The 27110-nt window shown below is 32.1% G+C and overlaps 1 protein-coding gene and 1 long non-coding RNA gene across 3 annotated transcripts; both read left to right on the forward strand.

Annotated features, from left to right (window-relative positions):
• The first annotated feature begins 11015 nt into the window (after positions 1–11015).
• LOC128034537 (uncharacterized) lies at positions 11016–12044 on the forward strand. The gene is made up of 2 exons (XM_052623036.1): positions 11016–11368; positions 11960–12044. Exons 1-2 carry the CDS (start codon positions 11016–11018, stop codon positions 12042–12044), a joined length of 438 nt encoding a protein of 145 aa, XP_052478996.1.
• A 5896-nt stretch (positions 12045–17940) lies between these two features.
• LOC105785885 (uncharacterized) lies at positions 17941–20623 on the forward strand. Of its 2 annotated transcripts, none has more exons than XR_008198038.1 (3): positions 17941–18282; positions 18445–18523; positions 19536–20623. It is a non-coding gene; the product is annotated as an uncharacterized LOC105785885 (long non-coding RNA). The 2 variants fall into 2 exon arrangements; XR_008198037.1 differs by having other exon boundaries at positions 19544–20623.
• Positions 20624–27110: the final 6487 nt, after the last annotated feature.

The following is a 27110-nucleotide window of genomic DNA, read 5'->3' on the forward strand; positions in this document are numbered from 1 at the left end:
CAATATTAATCACAATCATAAATCTTTTCATGTTATTTTCATATATCAATAACTGAACTTTGAATGTCAATTTACGAATATGTAATTCACTAACACATTCTGGAATATACAATGTTTAATTGATGAAATCATTTCATTGAGCCAAATTTCATATTCACTCCAAATTTTCTTTTAAATCCATAAATCCTTTCACTTACCATTTACCTAACCAATTTCTCGAACCAGGCTATAAAACAACAATAATACATCACCTGTGCTTCACGAATTCAATGTTCGAATCTTATCACCATCAAATCCATGTCATTCGAATACTTAAAGTTTATTCAAGCATATATTATTACGTTTCATATACCAAGCATATGTCAAAATTATGAATACGCAATCAATTCATTTGTCATTTATTTAACTAGAAAATTAATCTCAAAATTCATAACATTCCATTACTTAAGATATGCCATAAAACACTCCTTTAACATAAACTAGCACCATGGCCGAATTTTCAGTATGCTATTTATTCCCCTTTTTCTGAATCACATAGCAAAATATTACAAATATGTATATATTTGAATACTATAATTATGCATCAACTTACCAACATGAGTTAATTCATGAGCCACTCATGACATCATTTCATGCCAAATATACCCTACGCATATGCTATGAAACTTTATTTTCTCTCAGGAGCTTACCATGGCCAGTAATGTACCAATATAAGCATCACTCCTATTTCAACATTTATCGATTATAATCAGACATTTAACCAATTATACACAATTCATTAATATACTTTATTCTCCTCCTCCTCCTCTCCATCCCACATCCTTTATGTATATAACATGCTTAAATAGCATTATACATAATTTCACTATTCGCTTATATTTAAATTCAAAGTTGTCTAGTCGAGTTATAGTCACTAAATTATTTTTATCCAGAGCTAAAGAGCTCCAAATTAAGTTCTATTAATTTTATCCAAAACTAGACTCACATATATTCCTATCATAAAATTTTCAAAATTTTGGCTTATCCAATTAGTACAATTTATTCTTTAAATTCACCCTTGTTTCATCGCTCAACATCTCTAACCTCTCTTCACTAAAATGAATTATCTCATTGTATGTAATTAGGATGATATTTCTGTTTATTTCCTTTGAAAATATAGTCATTAAGGATTAGAAGCATATAAATTATAACTCATAATTATTTTTTACAATTTTTAATTATTTTCCAAATTCGTAATAGGAATTTCAAAATCAATCCGACCTCGCCTCACTAAAATTCAAATATCTCAAAATATATAACTCTTTTGCTTTTTTGTTCCTTTTATGTAAAAATAGAATCATTAATATTTCATTTCATATCTTATTCACTGTCTAATTAAATTTCCATCATTTTTGGTGATTTTTAAAGTCACACTATTGTTACTGTCCAAAACTGTTTTGTTGCTAATATTACTTTTTCACTTTCAATCATTATTCAATTCAATTCCACACATATATTCATCATTAATCACACTTAATCGTTACATGATCTCATGTACTTTCACTTAGTCAATTTCCTGATGAACACTTCGGAATAATAACAGATACACGGTGGATTCAGCACACAACAACCACCCTTTGTAATCAATGATATCCGGTGGGATCAACACATAGAAACCACCTTATAATTAATGATACTGGTTCACATAGTAGCCTGCACATAGTACTACACATGTGACCATCACTATCCGGTACACGTAGTAGCCTGTACATAGTACTACACACATGATCGAAGCCATCCGGTACGCATAGTAGCCTGCACATAGTACTACACATGCGACATATCATTCTGGTACACGTAGTAGCAGGCACATAGTACTAGACACGTGACCATCACTTTCACTTTTGCATAGTGGCCTACACACAGTCCATGCCACACATGTGATCATTTCTGTCACTTCATTCATATCCCTTTTTATTCCGAATGCTCAATCGGGAAATTTTCACTTTTTCTCATTTTTTCCTTTTTCACTAATTAAAGTCAATTCCTTGTCTTTCTTGACTTATAATAACACATTTAAAATATTTAACACTCACATTATTCAACCCAGTCCAAAAATCACATTTTGGTAAAATTACATTTTTACCCCTAAAGTTTCACAAAATTATGATTTTACCCCTAGGCTCGAAAATTAAACTTTATTCCTTTTTCATATGTTTTATAACATGTAGAACATTTTTCCCTTCTATGAAAACATCAAATTCTCACTCTAACACTTACTTATGAACATTAGGTATTTTTACTGATTTTGTCAATTTACTCGTTTTCAATTAAAATCGGCTAGCAAAAGTTATTTAACATAATTTCAACCTTCATATTCTACCATAAAACATCAAAATAAACACATTTCACCTATGAGTATTTTTCCAAATATGAACCCTAGGTTAAATTATTGCTAGAATAAGCTAAATCAAGTTATCGGGACTCTAAAAACGTAAATAACATTAAAAATGGGGCTTGGAAGCTTGAAAACCCTAAATATGACTTCCCCCTTGCTGATTCTTTCACCATGGAGAATATGGACAAATTTTTGGCTATTTTGGCGTTTTTAATTCTTTTAATTACTAAATGACCAAAATGCCCCCAACTTAAAAATTTCCTATTTCACTTATCTCTTGTCCATTTTTGTCCAAAAATTTAACCAATGGCCTAATTACCATTTAAGGACCTCCAATTTTAAATTTCATAACAATTGGACACTTCTAACATGTAGAACTCAACTTTTGCACTTTTTACAATTTAGTTCTTTTGACTAAATTGAGTGCCCAAACGTCAAAATTTTCGAACGAAATTTTCACGTAATCATTTTGTGAAATCGTAGACCATAAAAATATAATGAAAATATTTTTTTTCTCGTCAAATTTGTGGTCCCGAACCACTATTCTGACTAACCGAAATTCGGGCAATTACAACTCTCCCCCCTTTAGGGATTTTCGTCCTCAAAAATCTTACCAGATAGTAGATTAATGATTTTCTTCCACATAGTACATTTCAAATTCACACATGATTTTGGACTTTCATATCTTTTATAGATAATCACATAAATTCATAAGAAAATCAGGTTAGCGATATTTCAGCATCTAAAGCTGCACAAAGTATCGAAAAATTACAATCCATATAGAATGATATCCATTCCTATAATAAAAGAAAATGTCTAGAAAGATCAATGTCACTCATAATTAATGGAATCCAAAGTAACAGAAGCAATATAATCTTCACGTATATTCAATAGAACAATAACCAGTAGAAATAAAACGTTATCCTCACTCAGACTTTACCGTCGATTTTCATATTCACACAATGGAATAAATAACAAAAAAAAAAACATGGCAATGTCGAACATAACCCAAACAAACCAATAATTCTTTCATCTATTAATATGTTTAGCTAATGTTCTCATACGATAAGAATTCTTTTTGAAACTAAATAGTCACATATACTTCTGAGGATAATTGTACACACAGACTGTCTAAAAGGAATCATAGTAATTACCCCATTATATCTACTGTACTCAGCTATTAATACAATACAAACATTACTCAATTGTCTAATTCTGTCATCAGAATTTTCACATTATCTCTTTACTAACAGAAATCGATCCAGAAAAAAATTTGGTTAATTCTTTCTTTAAATAACATACCTGAATAAATCATTTAATCAGATTTAACTTCTTTTATGATAGTAACTTTGCATAATCCGAGTAGTTTTCAAAAATATCCAATATCTCTCTTTTTATATTGTCTTCATTTTCTAATTCATTCACTTTTCCGACCACATTATTAATCTTCCATACACAAACTTCTGTAACATTGCACTCGTAAGCTTATTCAACCAACATCTTACAAATTTCATTGTAACATTTTACTGATATGGGGGGTGAGTGTAGTAAAGCCTCAAATTTATCTTACCCATAAATGCACATAACACATACTATCACAAATAGCCAATTCATTACTAATTTCACATTCTCAAAGCATTTAATAAACATTTTCTTTTAATCACTTTTGTTCTCAACACATAATTCATATGCCAACTCAAATCACTAATTCACAATAGAAATTTCTATATAGCATCATAATCCAAATATCATAACTCATGTGCTCATATAATTATAACATTTCTCAATAACAAAATGTTATACTCTTTGATCCATGTATTTATGAGTTTCAACTCATAATCAATACATTTTCACTCAAACATTTAAGTGTTTACTTCTATACTGTCAGAATTAATTCAGTTGAAAAACATATCTGTCTCATCAAGATAATTTTCGTCATAAAACAATACTGATGAGGGAGTGATGGTGAGGACATAAAGCTTTTAACTTACTCTCATAGATAAACACATATATATATGACTTTGTATTCATCATCAATGTAATACCATCATAACCACGTAGTTCATTCCAAACAAATTAACACATCTATTTATTATGAATATTTTCTCTCACCCATAATTTCACACAATGAATTTACTTACTCGAGCTCAATATTAATATCTATTTAAATTCTGATACTTAGCTTCTATTTTACTTACCGACATTTATTCAATTAGAGAACGTCTTACAGAATTGAGTACTTTGTTTTCTCTATGCCATAGTCCAACTATGATCTTACACATATTTACATATTGATGCCATAGCCCAGCTATGGTCTTACACAGTAGCACATATCACACCGATGCCATATCCCAGATATGGTCTTATACGGAAATCACATATCACATGTTGCCATGGTCCAACCATGGTCTTTTTCGTTAATTCATCACATATCACTGAACGAAAGTACTCATTCTTGCGTTCTACTCAATTTAATCTTCCAATTCAATTTTCATACTATTATAATATCCATGGTTTAATAGTAAAGACATAAAACAAAATATCTTATTATCTTTAACTTAAAAATTAAACATAAGATTCTACCATATGCACATACTGATTTCACTTATTCTAACAGATATACATAAACACACATTCCATCTATTAAAGTAAATTCGGTTACCATATTCACTTAATCAAATATGTTGAGCACATAGCATCATATAATCACCAACATACTAGGATGAGCTTATCACAATATAAGTTTTTTTTTAACTTATGATCATCTCTTTACATACTTTCTGAAATATAGAATTTTTTTTTCATTCCGACTATCTATCTTCATACTCATAAGTGCACCGAATTTATTCTCTTAGCTGAGGACATGCTTAGTTACATATAACTCAAATCACATATCGATAATTCAATTCACTTTAATAAAACAACTGTATTGATTTCAACTATCAAACACTAACATATCAAGATACTATTTTCTTAATGCTGAGGATACAACTCAAACACACAATCTTTCAACATTCCTTTAGCATGCAAACCAAAGATCCTTTAACCGTATTAGTTTAAGGAAACATATATTTTGATTGAACTCATTAACTTTAATCAAATTTACTTGAGGAAAAATTCAATCATATAATTTTAAGTTTATGCTTTCATTATTTATACATTTCTAAATTTCGTTTCTTCACAAACACATTCAATTACCTCAATATAAATTTTCAGCATTACTAAAAGCAGCTCGGTTAGAAGTCATCTCTGTCTTAACAGAACAATTTACTTAGAGCCAGAAGGTATTACACTTCACGAGTAATATTATGACATATATAGCCAAACTCACATACGTTATGTTAGTCCGAGAACCAACTAAACCATAGCTCTGATACCACTAAATGTAACACCCCAAACCCAGCCTAAACATTTGGGCCGAATCTGGTGATGTCACATTGTAACACCCCTTACCCGTATTCTACGCTGGAATAGGGTACGAGGCATTACCAGAATAAATACACTTATAAACATATTAAACCGAGTTATAAAATGTCATACAAATTAAAAACTTTCAAACTATTATCTTCGAGTCGCTAATTAGGATTTACGAGGCCCAATACATACCCATTCATATGCTCAATATATCCGTTAAATCAATCCAATATTGAAGAATCCACTTTAAGTCAGTATCAATATTAATCACAATCATAAATCTTTTCATGTTATTTTCATATATCACTAACTGAACTTTGAATGTCAATTTACGAATATGTAATTCACTAACACATTCTAGTATATACAATATTTAATTGATGAAATCATTTCATTGAGCTAAATTTCATATTCACTCCAAATTTTTTTCTATATCCATAAATGCTTTCAGTTACCATTTACCTAACCAATTTCTTGAACCAAGCTATCACACAACAATAATACATCACCTGTGCTTCATGAATTCAATGTTCGAATCTTATCACCATCAAATCCATGTCATTCGAATACTTAAAGTTTATTCAAGCATATATTATTACGTTTCATATGCCAAGCATATGTCAAAATTACGAATACGCAATCAATTCATTTGTCATTTATTTAACTAGAAAATTAATCTCAAAATTCATAACATTCCATTACTTAAGATATGCCATAAAACACTCCTTTAACATAAACTAGCACCATGGCCAAATTTTCAGTATGCTATTTATTCCCCTTTTTCTGAATCAAATAGCAAAATATTACAAATATGTATATATTTGAATACTATAATTATGCATCAACTTACCAACATGAGTTAATTCATAAGCCACTCATGACATCATTTCATGCCAATATACCACACGCATATGCTATGAAACTTTATTTTCTCTCATGAGCTTACCATGACCAGTAATGCACCAATATAAGCATCACTCCTATTTCAACATTTATCGATTATAATCAGACATTTAACCAATTATACACAATTCATTCATATACTTTATTGTCCTCCTCCTCGTCTCCATCCCACATCCTTTATGTATATAACATGCTTAAATAGCATTATACATAATTTTACTATTCGCTTATATTTAAATTCAAAGCTGTCTAGTCGAGTTATAGTCACTAAATTATTTTTATCCAAAGCTACAGAGCTGCAAAGTAAGTTATATTAATTTTATCCAAAACTAGACTCACATATATTCCTACCATAAAATTTTCAGAATTTTTGGCTTAGCCAATTATTACAGTTTATTCTTTAAAGTCACCCCTGTTTCACTGCTCAACATCTCTGACCTCTCTTCACTAAAAATGAATTATCTCACCGCATGAATTAGGATGATATTTCTGTCTATATCCTTTGAAAATAGACTCATTAGAGATTTTAAGAATATAAATTATAACTCATAATTATTTTTTACAATTTTAATTATTTTCCAAATTTAGAATAGGGGATTTCGAAATCAATTCTACCCTGCCTCACTAAGATTCAAATATCTCAAAATATATAACTTTTTTTCTTTCTATGTTTATTTTATGTAAAATAGACTCATTAAGATTTCATTTAATATCGTATTCACTCTTAAATTCAATTTACACCATTTTGGTGATTTTAAAATCCACACTATTGTTCCTGTCCAAAACTATTTTGTTGCTAATTTTACTTTTTCACTTTCAATCATTATTCAATTCAATTCCACACATATATTCATCATTCAATCACACTTAATCGTTACATGATCTCATGTATTTTCACTTAGTCAATTTCCTGATGAACACTTCGGAATAATAACAGATACACGGTGGATTTAGCACACAACAACCACCCTTTGTAATCAATGATATCTGGTGGGATCAGCACATAGCAACCACCTTATAATTAATGATACCAATTCACATAGCAGCCTGCACATTGTACTACACACGTGATCGAAGCTATCCGGTACGCATAGTAGCCTACACATAGTACTACACATGCAACCTATCATTCTGGTACACGTAGTAGCATGCACATAGTACTAGACACGTGACCATCACTTTCACTTTCGCATAGTGGCCTACACACAGTCCATGCCACACATGTGATCATTTCTGTCACTTCATTCGTATCCCTTTTTATTCCGAATGTTCAATTGGGAAATTTCTCACTTTTTCTCATTTTTTCCTTTTCCACTAATCAAAGTCAATTCCTTGTCTTTCTTGACTTATAATAACACATTTAAATTATTTAACACTCACATTATTCAACCCAGTCCAAAAATCACATTTTGGCAAAATTACATTTTTGCCCCTAAAGTTTCACAAAATTACGATTTTACCCCTAGGCTCGAAAATTAAACTTTATTCCTTTTTCTTATGTTTTATGACATGCAGAACATTTTTCCCTTCTATGGAAACATCAAATTCTCACTCTAACACTTACTTATGAACATTAGGTATTTTTACCGATTTTGTCAATTTACTCGTTTTCACTTAAAATCGACTAGCAAAAGTTATTTAACATAATTTCAAGCTTCATATTCTACCATAAAACATCAAAATAAACACATTTCACATATGAGTATTTTTCCAAATATGAACCCTAGGTTAAATTATTGCTAGAATAAGCTAAATCAAGTTACCGGGACTCTAAAAACGTAAATAACATTAAAAATGGGGCTTGGAAGCTTGAAAACCCTAAATATGAGTTCCCCCTTGCTGATTCTTTCACCATGGAGAATATGGACAAATTTTTGGCTATTTTGGCCTTTTTAATTCTTTTAATTACTAAATGACCAAAATGCCCCCAACTTAAAAATTTCCTATTTCACTTATCTCTTGTCCATTTTTGTCCAAGAATTTAACCAATGGTCTAATTACCATTTAAGGACCTCCAATTTAAAATTTCATAACAATTGGACACTTCTAACATGTAGAACTCAAATTTTGCACTTTTACAATTTAGTCCTTTTGACTAAATTGAGTGCCCAAACGTCAAAATTTTCGAACGAAATTTTCACGAAATAATTTTGTGAAATCGTAGACCATAAAAATATAATGAAAATATTTTTTTCTCGTCGAATTTGTGGTCTCGAACCACTTTTCCGACTAGCCCAAAATTTGGGCTGTTACACATATTGTACAAATAATTATTCTTAAATTCATACATTATTTGTATATTCTTTTGTATCTACAACAGGTTCCTAGATATCAACAACATGAGCGACGCTGATACAGACTCAGAATCCCCTTTTGAACAATACATGTGTTTAGAGGGATCCCATGACTTTGAAGATGACGTAGACTGTGGCTTATCTCCGGACTTGTTGAGGATGGTAGAACAAGAGGAGAAACAAATCTTACCTCACAAGGAATGAATGGAAATTGTGAGCTTAGAAGAGAGAAAAGAGGTGAAGATTGGAACTGACATTACCACAAAAACGAAGTGAGACCTCGTTAAGTTACTGCAAGAATTAAAAGATGTCGCATGGTCATACCAGGATATGCCTTGGTTAAGCACTGACATTGTAGTACACCACCTTCCTATAAAAGAGGATTGCAAGCCAATTTAGCAGAAACTCCGGAGGATGAGGCCTGGCATTGTGCTAAAAATAAAAGAAGAAGTCAAAAAGCAATTTGATGCTGGGTTCTTACAAGTGGTCAAATATTCAGAATGGGTAGCCAACATCGTTCCAGTCCCTAAAAAAGATAGGAAAGTACAAATGTGTGTGGATTACAGGGACTTAACAAGGTCAGCCCAAAAGACAATTTCCCATTGCCTCACATTAACACTTTAGTGGATAATACGGCAGACTACTCACTGTTTTCCTTTATGGACGGCTTCTCTAGATACAATCAGATAAAGATGTATCTCGAAGACATGGGAAAGACCACATTCGTAACCCTGTAGGGAACGTTTTTCTATAAAGTGATGTCATTCGGATTAAAGAATGCGGGAGCAACGTATCAAAGAGCCATGGTAACCTTGTTCCATGATATGATGCACAAAAAATCGAGGTTTACGTCGATGATATGATTGCAAAATCCAGAACAGAAAAGGAACATGTGCAAGTCTTGAGAAAATTGTTCTTAAGATTGAGGAAGTTCCAGCTCAAGCTCAATCCAGCAAAATGCACTTTCGAAGCTAGGTCAGGAAAGCTGTTATGCTTCATAGTCAGTGAAAAAAGAATCGAGATCGACCCAGATAAAGTCAATGTGATACGAGAATTACCTCTACCACGCACTTAGAAGAAAGTTCGAGGTTTCTTAAGAAGACTGAATTACATTGCCCGGTTCATTTTACGACTAACTGAGAAATGTGACCCCATATTCCGTCTTCTGAAGAAACATAATCTAGGTGTATGAGACGAAGAATGTTAGGAAGCTTTTTACAAGGCCAACATGATGAGACAGGAAGTAAAGAAAGGGCGATATACTATCTTAGTAAGAAATTCACTGATTGTGAAATGAGATACTCACCTATTGAGAAATTATGTTGCGCCCTGATCTGGACAACTCGGACACTGGGGCAGTACATGTTGTACCATACGACTTGACTAATTTCAAAATTAGACCCTTTAAAGTATATTGTGCCCTGATCTGGACAACTCGGACACTGAGACAGTACATGTTGTACCATTCAACTGCTTTCAATGGGAGGATGGCCAGATGGCAGATTTTGCTTTCTGAATTTGACATAGTTTATGTGAGCTAGAAGGTCGTGAAAGGGAGTGCAATAGCAGATTTTCTAGCTAGTAGAGCCTTAGAGGATTACGAGCCTTTGAACTTTGATTTCCCGAATGAGGACCTGATGTATGTGGCAACCACTGAAGAACATTTTCAAGTGGGTCACATTTGGAAGCTAAACTTTGACAGAGCCTCAAACGCTGTGGGCAATGGAATTGAGGCAGTCTTAGTATCCCCAAACGGAGATCATTATCCTTTTACTAGCAAATTAGATTTTGATTGCACAAACAACATGGTAGAATATGAAGCGTGCATCATGGGCATCCGTGCAGCCATAGAACGTAAAATCAAAGTACTAGAGGTATATGGGGATTCTGCATTGGTGATATACCAACTCAAAGGAGAATGGGAGACAAGACATCCCAAATTAATTAGTTACCGAAATCTGGTTCTCGAATTGATTGATGAGTTTGATGACATTACTTTCTGCTATCTCCCACGAGATGAAAACCAGATGGCTGATGCGTTGGCTACCCTAGCTTCCCTGATTAAAGTAAGCAAACAAGAGGATATTAAGCCTATCCAGATGAGTATCGATGAGACCCCGGTTCATTGTTACAGCATCGAAGAAGAGGAAAATGATGATCATCCTTGGTACCAAGATATACTACGATATGTGAAGAATCGTGAGTACCCTGACCAAAAAACTGAGAATGATAAGAGGATATTGAGAAGACTAGCCAGTGACTATGTCTTAGATGGGGAGATCTTATGCAAAAAGGGAAAGGATCAGGTACTATTAAGATGTTTGGACGTTGTGAAGGCTAAGAAAATTTTGGAGGAAGTCCATGAGGGTATCTGCGAAACGTATGCAAATGGTTTCACAATGGCTAGACAGATTATGAGATTCAGGTATTATTGGTCCACCATGGAAGGGGATTGTATTAATTACGCCAAAAGATGTCATAAGTGCCAAATTTATGGAGATAAAATTCATGTGCCTCCATCACTTCTTCATGTCATGACTTCTCCCTGGCCTTTCTCCATATGGGGCATGGATGTCATTTGGCCAATATCACCAAAAGCTTCTGATGGGCATCGATTTATCTTTGTGGTCATTGATTACTTTACCAAGTAGGTGGAAGCTGTTTCATATGCCATTGTTACGAAGTCGGCAGTCAGTAAATTCTTGAAAAAAGAGATCATATGTCGATATGGAATGCCAGAAAGAATTATATCTAACAATGCGCTGAATTTAAACAACAGCACAATAGCAGAGGTCTGCAGTCAACTCAAGATCAGACACCATAACTCGTCACCATATCGCCAAAAAATGAATGGTGCAGTGGAGGCAGCCAATAAAAACATTAAGAAGATCGTGGGGAAAATGACTGAGACTTATAAAGATTGACATAAGAAATTACCATTTGCTCTCTATGCTTATCGAACATCTGTCAGGACCTCCACTGGGGCAACGCCTTTCTCTTTGGTTTACGGAATGAAGGCAGTTTTGCCTATTGAAGTCGAGATTCCTTTTCTCTGAGTTCTGTCAGAACTAAAATTAGATGAAGTAGAATGGATCTAATCCCGTTATGATCAGTTGAACTTGATCGAAGGAAAGAGGCTAAAGGCTATCCGTCAAGGTTAGATGTACCAAAAATGAGTTCGTCCTAGAGAATTCCTTGAGGGGGACCTGATGTTGAAAAAGATCCTTCCCCTACAAAAGGATTTTAGAGGGAAACAGATGCTAAATTGGGAAGGACCTTATATGGTAAAAAAGGTATTTTCTGGATGAGCATTGATTTTGACCGAGATGGATGGTAAAAACTTGCCTAATCCTATAAATTTATATTCAGTCAAGAAGTACTTCACCTAAAGAAGGAGAAGAGACCAAGGCGAAAACCCGCAAAGGGTACTTTGAGTCCTAAAAAAAAAGACCAAGACGAAAACCCATAAAGGGCTCTTTGAGTCCTAAGAAAAAAAGAGAGGCCAACGTGAAAACCCGCAAAAGGCGACTTTAGACCAAAGAGGATTTGAGTTGAAAACCCAAAAAAGGCGACTCAAATTTTGATCAAAATGGAGTGCGGTGATCTTGCTATACCTAAATCAACAGGAAAGGGAATACGACATCTGGGACATCGACAAAGTACTCTAAATCTCGTAAACACATGTAAAGCTCAAAACGATTTTTAAAAAGTTTGTACAGAGAAGTTCAAGCTGCGATATCTGGGGAACCTAGTTTTCATATTACTTATATTGAATTTGCTATTCTTGGAATACTTTATTCTTTTCAAGATACATGTTCCCAATCAATTCTTTTTTTATTTTCTACCATCCTTGATAATTTATTCATTTCGAGCTATGCTCCAAATCAATTCTATTCTTATCCAGTGTTATGACCTTTTGCAAGCATGTTGCATTGGAATAATGATTAATGGATTAACAATACTTTCACAAAGGAAGTTCTGCATATTATTCTAGAAGTTTCTAAATGATACAAGAACCTGAAACAGGACTATTGCTTAGAACGCACCAAGTTTAAAGGTTAGAAATATCTGAGAAGGAAGAATCTAAAATAAGACTATACCGTCGGATTTTGTTGTCAAAATATTGATTGAACAAAACGATAAAATATCGTGTCGGTGATAAAGCTTCAATGAATAAACAAGCAATGATCACCAAGCAATAAGAGGAGGTTATTCTTCGAGAAGAAAATTTTACATTTGTGAATAATCATCTGGTTACGATACCCTAGGAATGGTGTAAAAGACCAAAGAGATTCACATTATGTACCCTTGAATTGCAGTAGGAGAGAATTGAAAAGGAGCTAGATATTATACCCTAGGGTTACAGTGGGAGGAAGATGGTACAAATCTTATGTCTCAGAAGTACAGTGGAATGAACCTTGAAGTTACAGTGGGGGCAATCTGATTAAGTAAAACGTGAGTGTTTCTTTGGAGATACAAGTCGGACAAGATGACGTTATAACATGTCAGTGATAAAGCCTTAATGAACATGAGCAATGACAACTCAAATATTAAGGGATCATTCTCATGACATTCTGCATTCATTCATACACATCTAGTTAGGAGATTTTGATTCATTCCGATCATAACATCCTAATCAATAGGCACAACTAGGCCCATGAAATGGATTCTACAGGTCATGTTCCCTAGAGAACAGATCAGTAGAGTTACAAATCCTATATCCCTGAGGTTGCAATAGGATGAATTGAAGTCACTACGGTGAATCTTATCTCCCTGAAGTTGCAGTGGAGCAGATTTAAGCCACCAGCCTTATCTTCCTGAAGTCGTAGCAGAGCAGACTGAAGATAATGAATCTTATTTCCCTGACGTTGTAGTGAAACAGATTAAAGCTACAAATTATGGCGGATCTTATCTTCCTGAAGTTGCAGTAGAGTAGATTGAAGCCACCAGCCTTATCTCCGTGAAGTTGCAGCAGAGAAGACTAAAGATAGCGAATATTATTTCCCTGGCGTTGCAGTGGAACATATTAAAGCTACAAATTATGGCGGATCTTATCTCCTTGAAGTTGCAATAGAGCAGATTGAAGTTACCAGCTTTATCTCCCTGAAATTGTAGCGGAGCAGACTGAAGACATCAAATCTTATTTCTCTGGCGTTGTAGTGGAATAGATTAAAGCTACAAATTATGGCGGACCTTATCTTCCTGAAGTTGCAGTGGAGCAAATTGAAGCCACCAGCCTTATCTCCCTGAAGTTGCAGCGGAGAAGACTGAAGACAGCGAATCTTATTTCTCTGGTATTGTATTGGAACAGATTAAAGCTACAAATTATGGTGGATCTTATCTTCCTAAAGTTGCAGTGGAGCAAATCGAAACCACAATCCTTATCTCCCTGAAGTTGTAGTGGAGCAGGATAAAAATATACAAACCTTATCCCCTGAAGTTGCAGTGGAGCAGGTTGAAATTACTAATCCTTATCTCCTTGAAGTTACAGCGGAGTAGATCGAAGCTACAAGTCTCTTCTCCCTAAAATTACATTGAAGCGGATCGAAACACCAATTCCTATACCCTTGAAGAAGTGGTGAAATGGAATGAGGCTACTTGAAGAAGATGAGCACCAAGAGGCCAGACAAAATTGGCCCTTTTAAAGTCTTTGCTCCATTCTCGTTACACGACAACGAGCAAAGAGGGGCAGCTGTAATAGGCCCGATTCACCCGGCCTATTAAAAATAAACCAAACAAAAAAAATACCAAATAAAACAAACCCAATAAAAAGTCCAAGAATCAAACAGTCCATTTACAAACTAAAAAACCCAAGACCCTAGCCCAATACAAGCCCAAACCCATTACATTTAAAAAAAAAACCTAGCTAAGCAGCTTTCAGCCGTCGCACCTCCAGCCACCTCCCCACGTGCGCCTCCGTACACCAGCTGGCAAACGGCCTTGTACCTACAAAACGAATGAACGAGAAGAATCTAATAACAGTGTAAAAAATAAGAGAAAAGAGAAAAATAAAAAAAGGATATTTTCGGGCTATAAAAAGGGGGCCCCGATTCCTGTATTTTGGTTTCTACATTACGAACATGAATAAAAAAAATCAGAGAAAAATCAATACAAATACAAACCATTTTAGAAGGTAGTTCTTTACTATTTTTTTGTTTGATTCATTTTTATCACTTTTATTTTTTTTTAAAAGACACAGAAAATAAAGATAAAGGATTAAAATCTTACTTTTATTCACGTTTTTCTCCGCTAGGGAAGGAGGTCTGCCGATTTTGATGAAAATCGGCGTTTTTTTAGGCTCGGGGAGTCGAAAAGCCCAAAAATGGCTTTTTTTACTTTTCAGCCACCATGGACGGCGGCAGGTGGCCGACACGATGGCCGATGACTGGAGCGATAGCTAGAGCCTAGAGAGAGGAGAGAAGAGTTGAGAGGATTTCTTTGTTTTTTTTAAGAAGGTGTTTGAAAATGATTTTTATGAAACAGCGCCGTTTTGGGTCAGCACACATAAATGTCAAAACGACGTCGTTTTAACCTATACCGGACTGACCCGACCCGAATCGCCTAGGATTCGCGTGTTTTTTGACGAAGGGGCTATTTGTGTCCTTAGTCCTTCCGCTTTTGAGGATGGTTACAATTGGATCCTATCCTATTTTCTTTATTTTTAATTTTTCCACGAACTTTCATTTTTTTTAATTTGGTTCTTAGACTGTTTTAAAAGGGAAAACACCTGAAACGGTGTCGTTTTGGGAAAGGGGAATAATTTCCCCAATGACCCCTCCTTCTTCAAGCGCATTAATTTTCAGTCCTATTTCGATTTAAGCATTAAATTTATTACGAATTTTGCCTCCAATTTCATTCTAATTTCAATATAGTCCTTTGAGTAATTTACTTTATTATTTGCCTATTAATTTGTCTATTGTTCTTCACTTTTCTTTAAGTTAATATTATTTTTATTTTTATATCCATTATTTGTTTAGTTTTTTTATATATCTAAATCCTAATATTTCTTTTACTAATTTATTTTATTTCTTTTATAATCCTTAAATACAGTCTTATGTATGTTTTATTTACATATTTATTATCTTATTTTTATAATATTATTTCTATTATTATTATCATTATCATTTTCATCATTATTTTTAACTATTTTATTTATTTATTTATTTACTTACTCTCAATTTTAAATCTATCTTATATTAGTTTTTATTTTATCATTATTTTTTCTATTGGCTTGTTTATTTTATTTTTGTCATTATTAGTGTTATTTTATTCCATTATTAGTTTATTTGTTTTTTTAAATACTTTCAAGTTTTAGACTTATTATTTTGGTTATTGTGGTTGTTATTCATTTGTCATTATTTATTTTATTCTTTTGATTGTTAATATTAGCCTTGAAATGATGTATGTTATATTATTATTGTTATTGTATGTGCAACGATTTGCTTATTAATACATTTGTTGTAATCATTCGATAATTTGATATTTTATTTGCATATCACTTTAAACATTACATTAATTTTCATCCAAATTAAAAAAAAAAAATTTTAAAAACGAAGACAATTTTTCGTATTTTTGGAATTCGAGAAGTCATTCACTAACTTACGGGGTTTCAATTTTCCGATAAATTAGAATATACGAACCACTTTTCAAAAAATACATTTTTAAAATAATCTCGGGATTAATAAAAGACTGTGTTCTAACTTACGGAATATGGTCTTTTCTAAAACCGAGATAATCGAATATCTTTCAAATAAGTGAATTTTTCGGCATTTAATCTTGTATCGGGAATTTAAGACGTTGTGTCCTAACTTACGGGATGTAAATCTCTTCGATTAACGCGTAATATGTCCCTTTCTCAAAAAATTTTAATGTTTTAACAAAGGATCGTATTTTTAAAATCTTATTAAATTCTCAATTCTCGACGTTAAGACACTAGTTAATCAATTAGGTACCAATTTTTGGGCGTTATGAGGGTGCTAATCCTTCCTCGTACATAACCGACTCCCGAACCCATCTTTCTGAATTTTGTGGACCAAAATTGTTGTTTTAATAAATCAAATCGTTTATAAAAATAACTATTTTTCGAGGTGACCCGATCACAACTCATTAAAAAAGATTGGTGGCGATTCCCATACCCTAATTTTTATTTTTTTAAATAAAAAGTCGACGACCTCTTTCATCAAAAAAAATGGTTTCGACAACAACATTAGCAACGTTGAGGATGTAGTGGTGTTTGATTAAGTTTTTGACATAGGTGTTACTAGTTTTAATTTGATTTGAAGGAATGATATTATCGATCAAATTTATATTTACGGCGTTTATGGTGCTAAATTGTTTAAGGCGTTGTCGAGCCAAGTGTTTTTAAGTTGATGTCTTTGATTTTAGGCGAGTTTTGACTCTGTTATATAGTGTTCTTTCAGGGTAATTATTTTTGCATGGTATTTTCTTGTTTCAAGTTCTTTAATCAATAAAATTGACTGGCTTAGCAAATAAAAATACATATATATATATATAATTTTAATAACAAACATTCATATTTGTTGAATATAGGATTTGTATTTGATAATTTTAAATATTTGTCTTGTCAAATAAAATTGTTAAATTTGTAATTACTTAATTATTTTAATAGAATAACATGGTTGCATATGCCAACATAAATTATTGTTATGTGCGTACGCGATCTAATTTAAATGAACCTATTTTTGTGTGTTTATTGACTAAAATCACTACATTAAATTAAGTTTTTAGTGGTATTTTTAGTGGCATTTGAATCGAAAAACGTCGCAAATATATACATTAGTAGTGTTTTTTCTATAAACGCCGCAAAAGGTAAAACAATAGCGGCATTTTACCCATAAATATAGTAAAGTTAAAATAATAGCGGCGTTTTTCACATAAACGGCACGAATTTATTTAATTTTTATTGAAACAGCGCAAAATAAATCAAATATTCTTTTTCTTCTTCGATATCATCTCCCACGATTTACTTGCTTTCTTTCTCAGTCTGTTGAGCCCTTTTCTTTCTCGTGTTTTTCCTTTGCTTGACTAAAATATAGAAAAAAAAAAAAAACCGACTTCCTGGACTGTTGACGCCTTTCAATTCTGCTCTACAGATATATTACCTTCCCATCCACATTATTTGATTTCCCGAAACCCTAAACATCCAATGTGCACCCATTTCCTCAGAGGCTGTAACCGAGCAGCCGACGCCTAGTCACTTTACCCAACAACCAACTCACTCGCCCGCCTCCGTGAGTCGAAAATTTATCTTCTATTACATTTTAATTTGGATAGGTCAGTTCATTTATTTAGTTTCTTATGTGATTAAAATAGTGAAATATCAATATGTTTGTTAAAATTTTTATTGTTTCGTTAGTCCTGTATTTCTGGTGAACTGTGATAAAGAAATGATTTGAGAATCCTTGACCATTCTTGATATAGAGCACGGTTTTGCAGGGCAGTTACTGAGCTCCAAATTTTCTATTTCTTTCTATTTTTTAGTCAGACCGAATTAAGCAAGCCAAAGTTTGTAAAGGTAATAGCAGTGAATTTCACCCTTATATTTAAAACTGCTGTTTTTTCTTCGCATGGCATTTATGTGTTCTGTAAGCTGATGATATCTACTTAGCGATGTCTATTGTATTAAGATATTGGATATTTGATGCTTAAAAATATTGGATATTTGTCTAAGAGTCTAGTTATTTGTGGATTTTAAGGTGGGTTAATCATAGTCATGTTCCGAGATTGCTGTAGCAATATGTTATTTTTTCTGTTTGGATTGTTCAGAACCTCTTCTAGTATTCCATTGAAAAAATGTCTCCCATTAACGATTTCTCAGGCCACATCAACTTTTATGCATTTTGTATTATTTTTTGGAGGTTGATAGAAATCTAACAAAAAGTTTCCAGTTTTATGATGGGGGTGGGGGACAGCCAAAAGATAATGTAGTGCCTATACATGTCTTTTACTATGACCGGTAGTGACTCAATCTATAGCCTCTAATATATCACTTAGTTTCCTCTGACGCATGTATAGTATATTTGACAACATTGAATATCATTAGGTGTGTTCTCATGATTCAAAAGTCTTTTGGTGTAAAATGAAAATGCAAAACTGACAATTTCTTTGGAGGTTATTTCTCATTTGATAAGTGTTAAGTGGTGTCATCCCACGTCTATTAACTCTTTTGATTTTTTTGTACTCTTATATTCAAGTTAAACTCCTCTACTTATTACCAAATGGTTTTAAATTGGATGATTATCACTAAGGGACCAAGAGGATGCAAGATTTTCCTAAGTGCATGCCTGGTTCAATGTTCTCATGTGTTTGAATGGACTTATCTGGTTAAAGTACTATGTTTCTTGAGCATCTTGCTTTTGCTTCTTTTTTTTTTTAAATAATTTTTGTTTGCAAAATTGTGGTAGACTAGTTAAAGTTTGTTTGGTGAATTTTATGGCCATTATGGGGCTATGAAATGGTCAATGGCCAATGGCCAAAATGGGCAAATTTGCTTCATCTTGAACTAATATCCTGTGTCATTTTGGAAGAGCTGCAGATTATTGGTTTGAGGAGGCGAAAGAGAGACATACACCTCTGAATGCAATCATTTATGGAAATATTGTTTATGCTCATTGGAAAGTAGTAAAAGCTTGGCTTCTATCATACAATATTTTTATTCTTCTGTATTTTGTGTTTTTATCTTTTTGCAATTTTTGGGCCATTTTCTTTTTGTGCGTAGGTCAATGAAGATAAATTTGAGACTTATAGTGGATTCACATAGTGTGTGTTTATGTTAATCCATTTTCAGCTATTTCTATTTTTTTATCATGTTCTAATTAGCGGGTTCTGCTAAAATGTCCAAGTGATCTCATGTGGACTGATGCAATATCTCATAGATATTGTTGATATAATGTATATTTGGAGATTTATGTGCCGAGGAGTTGTTCTATTGCTGCAATTCCAGAACTCAATGTTAGTTAACCTTTAACATTTTCAAATTCTTTTCTATTCAAACCACTTCTGTGAGTTAAGTCTTAGTGAAACATGTTCATTATGCAAGGTGTTAGTTGTTTATAGGCTGGATAGGAACTAGTTGCCAATGTGTATAGACAGACAGATGAATTTATGTTTATAGGTGTTAGTTATTCTAGGATAATCTTGTTAATAGCTTTTTAAGTTATGGATTTATGTGTATAGATGATCCCTTTTTTTTCCATGAATTTAATTCTTTCCCTTACTGATCATCTAACCCTGTATAATGTTTTTGCAGTCAACTACATCAGAAAGTAGCCTTTTCGATCATTTGATAAACATTTGGGAATTCATTCCTGGACCAGTCCCAGGAACTTGCAGCCTTTACTTCCTTGTGGACTTTAAGTTCCAGTCACCACTCCATTGGCAGGTAATGTCCCGATAGGCCATAGGGCGTTTATAGGTCATTACCAATACTTGAGTTTCCCTCTTGTGGTATGCGCGTAACAATCACTCTGCTGTTTGTATTTTGACTTATTATTTCTTTTCTCCTTTGATGAAATGTTGCCAGCCTCTTGAGTAGTTGTGTTAGATTCTTGTTAACCACCTGAACCTTCTTCCCTTTGGTTCTTTTTTAATATAACTGCATCCATATTGTCAACTAGATGGGTTTCAAAGAGTTTTATTACTTGAGAGTGTATATTTTCAGTTGTGAATACATATAGCCAAATATATAAATATCCAAGGACCAACAGAGTTTTAACTATTAATTTATGGGTTTTATATGTTGTTTTAAAACAGTTAGAACTTTTTATCTTCTGCTCTATTTGGCTTTATAATAGGTAGGTTTAAAAAGGAAAATTTTATCGGAGGTAGCTTGAATAATCTCTATGTAAAGATTGGATCAATTTTATTGAGTTACATTTTGTAAGCATCTTTGATTTCAATTCCATAGTCAACACTATATGGTATTGTTAATGTCTTGTTTTGGTGGTTTAATTTCAATTTTCTAACACTTCATTTATGACTTAGGAATAATAATATTAATTTTAATTTAATTTAGAATTTTAATTAATATTAATATCTTTATTGTAATTTATTTGTATATATAATTATTTTATATTTTTTAGATCTTTTGTAAAATTTTGAGCTGTTGAAATAATGATTTAATTAATTAGGTCAAAAATACCATTTGTTGAATTCTAAAAAGTTAATATATTCGAAGATACCTGAATTTCATATATCTAAAATTTTTTAATTGATATTTAAACATAAAAATCGTAAGCCAATTTAGGTATCAAGTAGGGTAATTTATCAAATTTAAGTAGGCAGGTATATACTGACCCATTCTATGAACATTCTTAAAAAATAAAAAAGCAAAAAAAAAAAAACGAAGGCATAATAACTTATTTGATCATCTAACTTAAAAAATTATTTTAATCATTCATTTAATTATTTTGACTCTTTTAATTTTTAAATTTGTGTTCTCAAAATAGATGAAAAATTAACAAATATTAACTTTATTAATGTAAAATTATTAATTTGTTAATTTTATTTTTTAAGTATAGTAAACATAAAGGTGATAAAAACACAAATTTAAAAATTAAAAGAGTATAAAAAGAGTCAATATTTAAAGTTAATATTTAAAGATGATAATCAAAACTTACATAAACATTTAAAGAATATAAAAATATATATCATATCATAACTTACACAAAATTTTGGATCAAAAATATAAAAATCACATAAATTAAGGCAACACTATTGTTTTCCCTACTCTTAATTATTCTTATAAATAAATAACTTACGAATTAGTTTACACCCATTAAAATACAATGCATTAAATCTTCAAGATAATTTTTTATAGCGAATTTGGAGTATCCAAACATAAAATGTTGTTACTAATATATATTTTTAAATTATTAGATACTTGATACTTGATATATATTATCTATTTTAGTACAATGACATGATTTAAATCTATTTAGAACACTTAAGTAACTATAATTTATTGTCAACTTTAGACTTTAAGAACTATGAAATGGATAAGAATTGGATGGATTTGTCAAGGGTAAGCAACTACTATCGAAATGGAGTACAAACTTTTCTAAATTTTGCATTTTAAAATGCAAGCCAAAAGAATTGGATGGATTTGTCAAGGGTAAGCAACTACTATCGAAATGGAGTACAAACTTTTCTAAAGTTTGCATTTCAAAATGCAAGCCAAGAGAATATGATTCTTTGCCCGTGTAAGAAGTGTGGCAACATCAATTGGCATATTCGTGAAGTTGCCTTATTTGGAGCATCACATTTTGCGACACAATCTTGATTCATGTATATTGAAAAGAATGTTTGCGAGAACATCATCAGGACAATTCTCAATGTCAATAGAAAATAGAAAGACAATCTTAAGAGTCGACTTGATCTAGTTGACATGGGAATTCGGCATGATCTTCATCCTCAATTACTTTCGAATGGAAAATCTAGGTTGTCGCCTTCTATTTTTGCAATGTCGAAGAAAGAAAAAGAAGTGTTCTACACGGTGTTGAAGGATATAAATGTCCTAGATGCGTATGCATCAAATATATCTTAATGTCTGAGTCTTAAAGATCAAAGACTATATTCTCTAAAATCACATGATTATCATATTTTAATGCAAGATTTACTGCCAGTTGCTTTACGCTGTTGTATGTAAAAAAAGGTGACGTCTTGTATAATTGAACTATCCAATATAATGAAAGCTATTTGTGGCAAAGTTTTGATTGTTGAAGAACTTGAGAAAGTACAAGATCGAGTCGCCTTAACTTTATGCAACTTGGAGAAGATCTTTCCACCTTTGTTCTTCACTATTATGGTACACTTGCTAATCCATCTCCCTCATGAAGCAAAACTTGGTGGACTGGTATTCTATCGGTGGATGTATCCTATAAAGAGGTGCTAATTTATTTGCAAAGTTTTCATTCATTTATGAATATATCTTTAATTACAACTTTTGATAATGTTGTGTATCGTGTTTAGGATCCGATGCAAATTGAAGTCTTATTGTCATAATAAGCATTATCCAGAAGGATCAATTGTCGAAGGTTACTTAATAGAGGAGTGTATGACTTTCTTCTCTAGATATTTAGTAGATGTTGAAACAAGACTGAATAGACCAAGTAGAAATGCTAGGCTCACTAATCATAACTTCGTTGAACCTTAACTATTTCGAAGTTATGGACAACCAATCGGTAAAGTTGAAATTGCATATTTAGATGATAGATCCTGGGTACAAGCACATCGATATGTTCTTTTTCACCATGACTCAATTGAACCATTACACAAGTAAGTTTTAGAATTTGATAAATATTAGTCTTTTTCATCTGTTTATTTTCTAACCAAGTAATCCACTTTTTAACATAGTGAGTTTAAACAAGTCTTGAGATCTCGTTCACGCTCCCGAAAATTACAACATCGAGAGATTCATAAGTTATTCACAGAATCTTTTCATGAATGGTTAGGGCAGACCGTATGCAACTGAAGCTTTCAATGACAAATAATAATGTTTTTGTATAACATTATAATTAATCAATTTACCTTCAATTCAATAGGTTTGGAGTGTAAAGGACGTCAATGAAGAAGTTAAATGGCTTTCCCAAGGTCCGAATAGAGTAGTAAAAAGATATAATGACTTCCTCAGTAATGGATTCAGGTTTCATACAAAATCTAGCGAAAATTGAGGATGACTCAAAATTGTGGAATAGTTGTTAATTCTTCAATTACAAGTTATGTTAGTGCTAGAGACAGTGATCCTGTTGAGGGAAATGTGGAGTGTAAACGTCCCATTTTGTCCAGGGCCCAAAACCAGAAATTACAACTAAATAATTTAAAACCAAATAAATAAAGTCCAATAATTATAAAGTCCATTTACATTTGTCTAAAAAGGGCCCAATTACAATAAAATCCTAAACCCATTACCCATTTACATGAAGCCTAACCCAGTTACAATAGACCCAAAAATTCAGTAGCCCAAATTGAATATTCCAGAAACCCCTAGGGTTTCTAAAACAGTTTCAGCCGCCGCAACAGTGGCCCAAGCGCTCCTCCGTCCGCCCTCCACACGCACTGCATACAAACTAGATTTCCCCGCTCGTGCTGCGCCTCCGCGCGTATACCTGCAACAGAAACCACAACAAAAGCAGCGAAAAACAAAATAACAGAAAAAAGGCCAGCGAATAGCAGAATAGAGTTTTATTTTATTTTATTTATTTGCTGTAATTTCATATTATTTTGGCTATAAAAGCCAATTCAAAGTTGTAAAAAATGGGGATACGAAATCAGTGAAAAAATACGAAAGAAATAAAAAAGCAAAAGTTTTCAAAAGGTGATTTTCACACTTTTCTTTTCTTCTGTTTTTCTTTGAGTTTTCTTTTCTGTTTTTCTATTAATCGTATAAAAAAAGAGAAAAAGGGAATAGTTAAGGGTCGAGAGACTTACCTGGTGGCTGAACCTTCACTCGCTCCGTCGCAATCAGAGTCTGGCAAAGGGCGGAGGGCCTTAGGGAGTTTTGTTTTTTCAGTGCTGTGATTAGGGTTTGCCATTTGTAAAAAGTGGCTACTATGATTCAATTTTGGCCTTATAGGGACTGAACAATGGCACCGTTTGAGACCTGTGCTAATGGTTTCAAAACGGTGCCGTTTTGGCAATGATCCGCGCGGTGACCTGACTCGAGGGAAGGATCCGCGCGTCTTGTCTCAATGGTTTATTTGCGCAATTGGTTCCCCCGCTTTTGTAACATGCTTAAATTGATCCTCTTATATTTCCTAAATTTTGCCACATATTTCATTGTTTGTTTTAGTCCATGCTGAAGCGTAGCGTTTTGGGGCTGGGGATATTTTCCTCTTGTAGTCCCCATGTTATTCGCGCGTGCCTTTTTGGTCCTCAATTCTGCTTTATTTTCATTTTTTATTTTTATTTCGAATTAAATATAATTTAATCCATATTTATTTAATTTAATGTATTTGATTTTTATTCTGTTTAAAATTCATTTTTCTATTATTTTTAGATATATTTATTTTTAAATCTAACATTCTTTTTATGTTTAAGTTTAATCTATTTTTAAGTTTATTATCAATACTATTTTAATATTATAATATATATTATTCTAAATTTATCATTAACATTATTTTAGTTTTATCATGTATTTTTATTTAAAGTTATCATGTATTATTATTTTGAATTTATCATCTATGATCATTTAAATTTATCATGTATTATTTTATGCATCCTTGTTGTAATTTCAATATAATTTATACATTTATTAACGATTTTATTTTATAATACATTTTTTAACTTCACTTATATATTTCTTTGCTTTAAAGATTAATACAATAATATTCTTACATAATATTCTTTTATACATATATATAATTTGAATTAAACTATTTTTATGATATATATATATATATATATATATACATAATATATCATTATTTCATATTATTATATATCTTTTACCTAATTCATATATAATTTATTTCTTTCAAAACCCTACTCTATTATATACTTGGTTTATATCAACTTTTTATACATACTATTATACATATATTATTAAATGAAAATTTTCAATCCATATGTAATACTTATTTAAATTAATATATATATTATTTTATGTATTTTGGTTTTCTTCTTATACAATATTTGCTTTAAAATTCATTTAGATATTATCATCTGGTATTTATTCTTATCTTCATTTTTGACCTATTTCAAACTTATATATATATTGCTTATTTTGAAATTTTGTGCATATTATTTATTGTTTGTGTATTGATAATTTTAAATTTCCTCTCTTGTATGCTATTCATTTTTTATTTTATTTTAAAACTTGTTATATTTTGTTTGTATTAATTTGCTTGATATTCCTTTTAATTCTTTAGCTTTTTATATTAGTATTTGCCCAATGTATGATATGAGATTCTTACTATTATGCGATGTATTATTTATTTATTTATATTTCTTGATTGTTTGTCATTCATTAATATATATTTTATGTATGAATTATCTCTTCACGTTGAACATTATGATCCTATCGTATTTTATTCACTTGAAAAGTATGGTTTAAGTATTAAAATCATTTTATTCAAAAGTCATTCAAACTCACGCAATATTTGGTATTTGGGGCTTCAAGAAGATTGCGCCCTAACTTACTAGACTCCAATCTTCTTCGTTGAATCTAAATAACCGAATATCCTTTTTCCAATCAAAATGAATAAATTTTGAATATAAGATCTATTCTCGGGAATTCAATTTGTTATACCCTAACTCATTGGATATGATATTTTGCTATCTCGAGACAAGGATTTTTTCTTTTTCAAATAAAGGCAAGCTCATGTGTCATCATTGGAATCTCGAGAAATCATACCCTAACTTATGGGGGTTTCGATTTTCTCGTCGAGTCAAAATGACTAAAGATTTTTTGGTTTCAAATATACGAGATTTCAATAAAAAATTTTAAAGGTTAGCTTATGTTCGAGAATTCAAATGTTACATCCTAACTTAAGGGATACGACATCTTGTTGCCTCGAGACGAGAGAGCCTTTGTCGTGCTAATTCAAATTTATTCAAGGGTTGCTTAAAAAAATTGGCATTAATTAAAGGGGAATCATTTTTTAGTCTTTTCTTGTTTTCATCATTCGATTTTAAGACATTAATTAATCAATTTGGTACCAATTTTGGCGTTACGAGGGTGCTAACCCTTCCTCATGCGTAATTGACTCCCAAACCTGTTTTCTCAAATTTCGTAGACCAAAATCATTTTCAAAGGTGATCCGATCACATCTTAACAAAAGATCGGTGGCGACTCTTATTTTGCCAATTTTCATTTTTTTAAGTCGACCCTTTTTACCAAAAAGTGGTTTCGACATGGAGTATTACAGACTTCTTACGGACGTTATTGAGTTGGATTACTATGGCAAACGGAAGATTGTCTTATTTCAATGTGATTGGGCTGATGTTAATACTGCTCGCGGAATTAAAAAAGATCAATTTCGTTTTACAATGGTGAATTTTTCTCGATTAATTCACTCTGGACAACAATTGATAGACGAGCTGTATGTATTTCTTCTCAAGTCAAACAAGTTTTTTACTCGAAAGATCCAACTGATGAGGGTTGG

This window comes from Gossypium raimondii, chromosome 1, assembly GCF_025698545.1.
Source record: "Gossypium raimondii isolate GPD5lz chromosome 1, ASM2569854v1, whole genome shotgun sequence".
In the NCBI taxonomy this organism is placed as follows: domain Eukaryota; kingdom Viridiplantae; phylum Streptophyta; class Magnoliopsida; order Malvales; family Malvaceae; genus Gossypium; species Gossypium raimondii.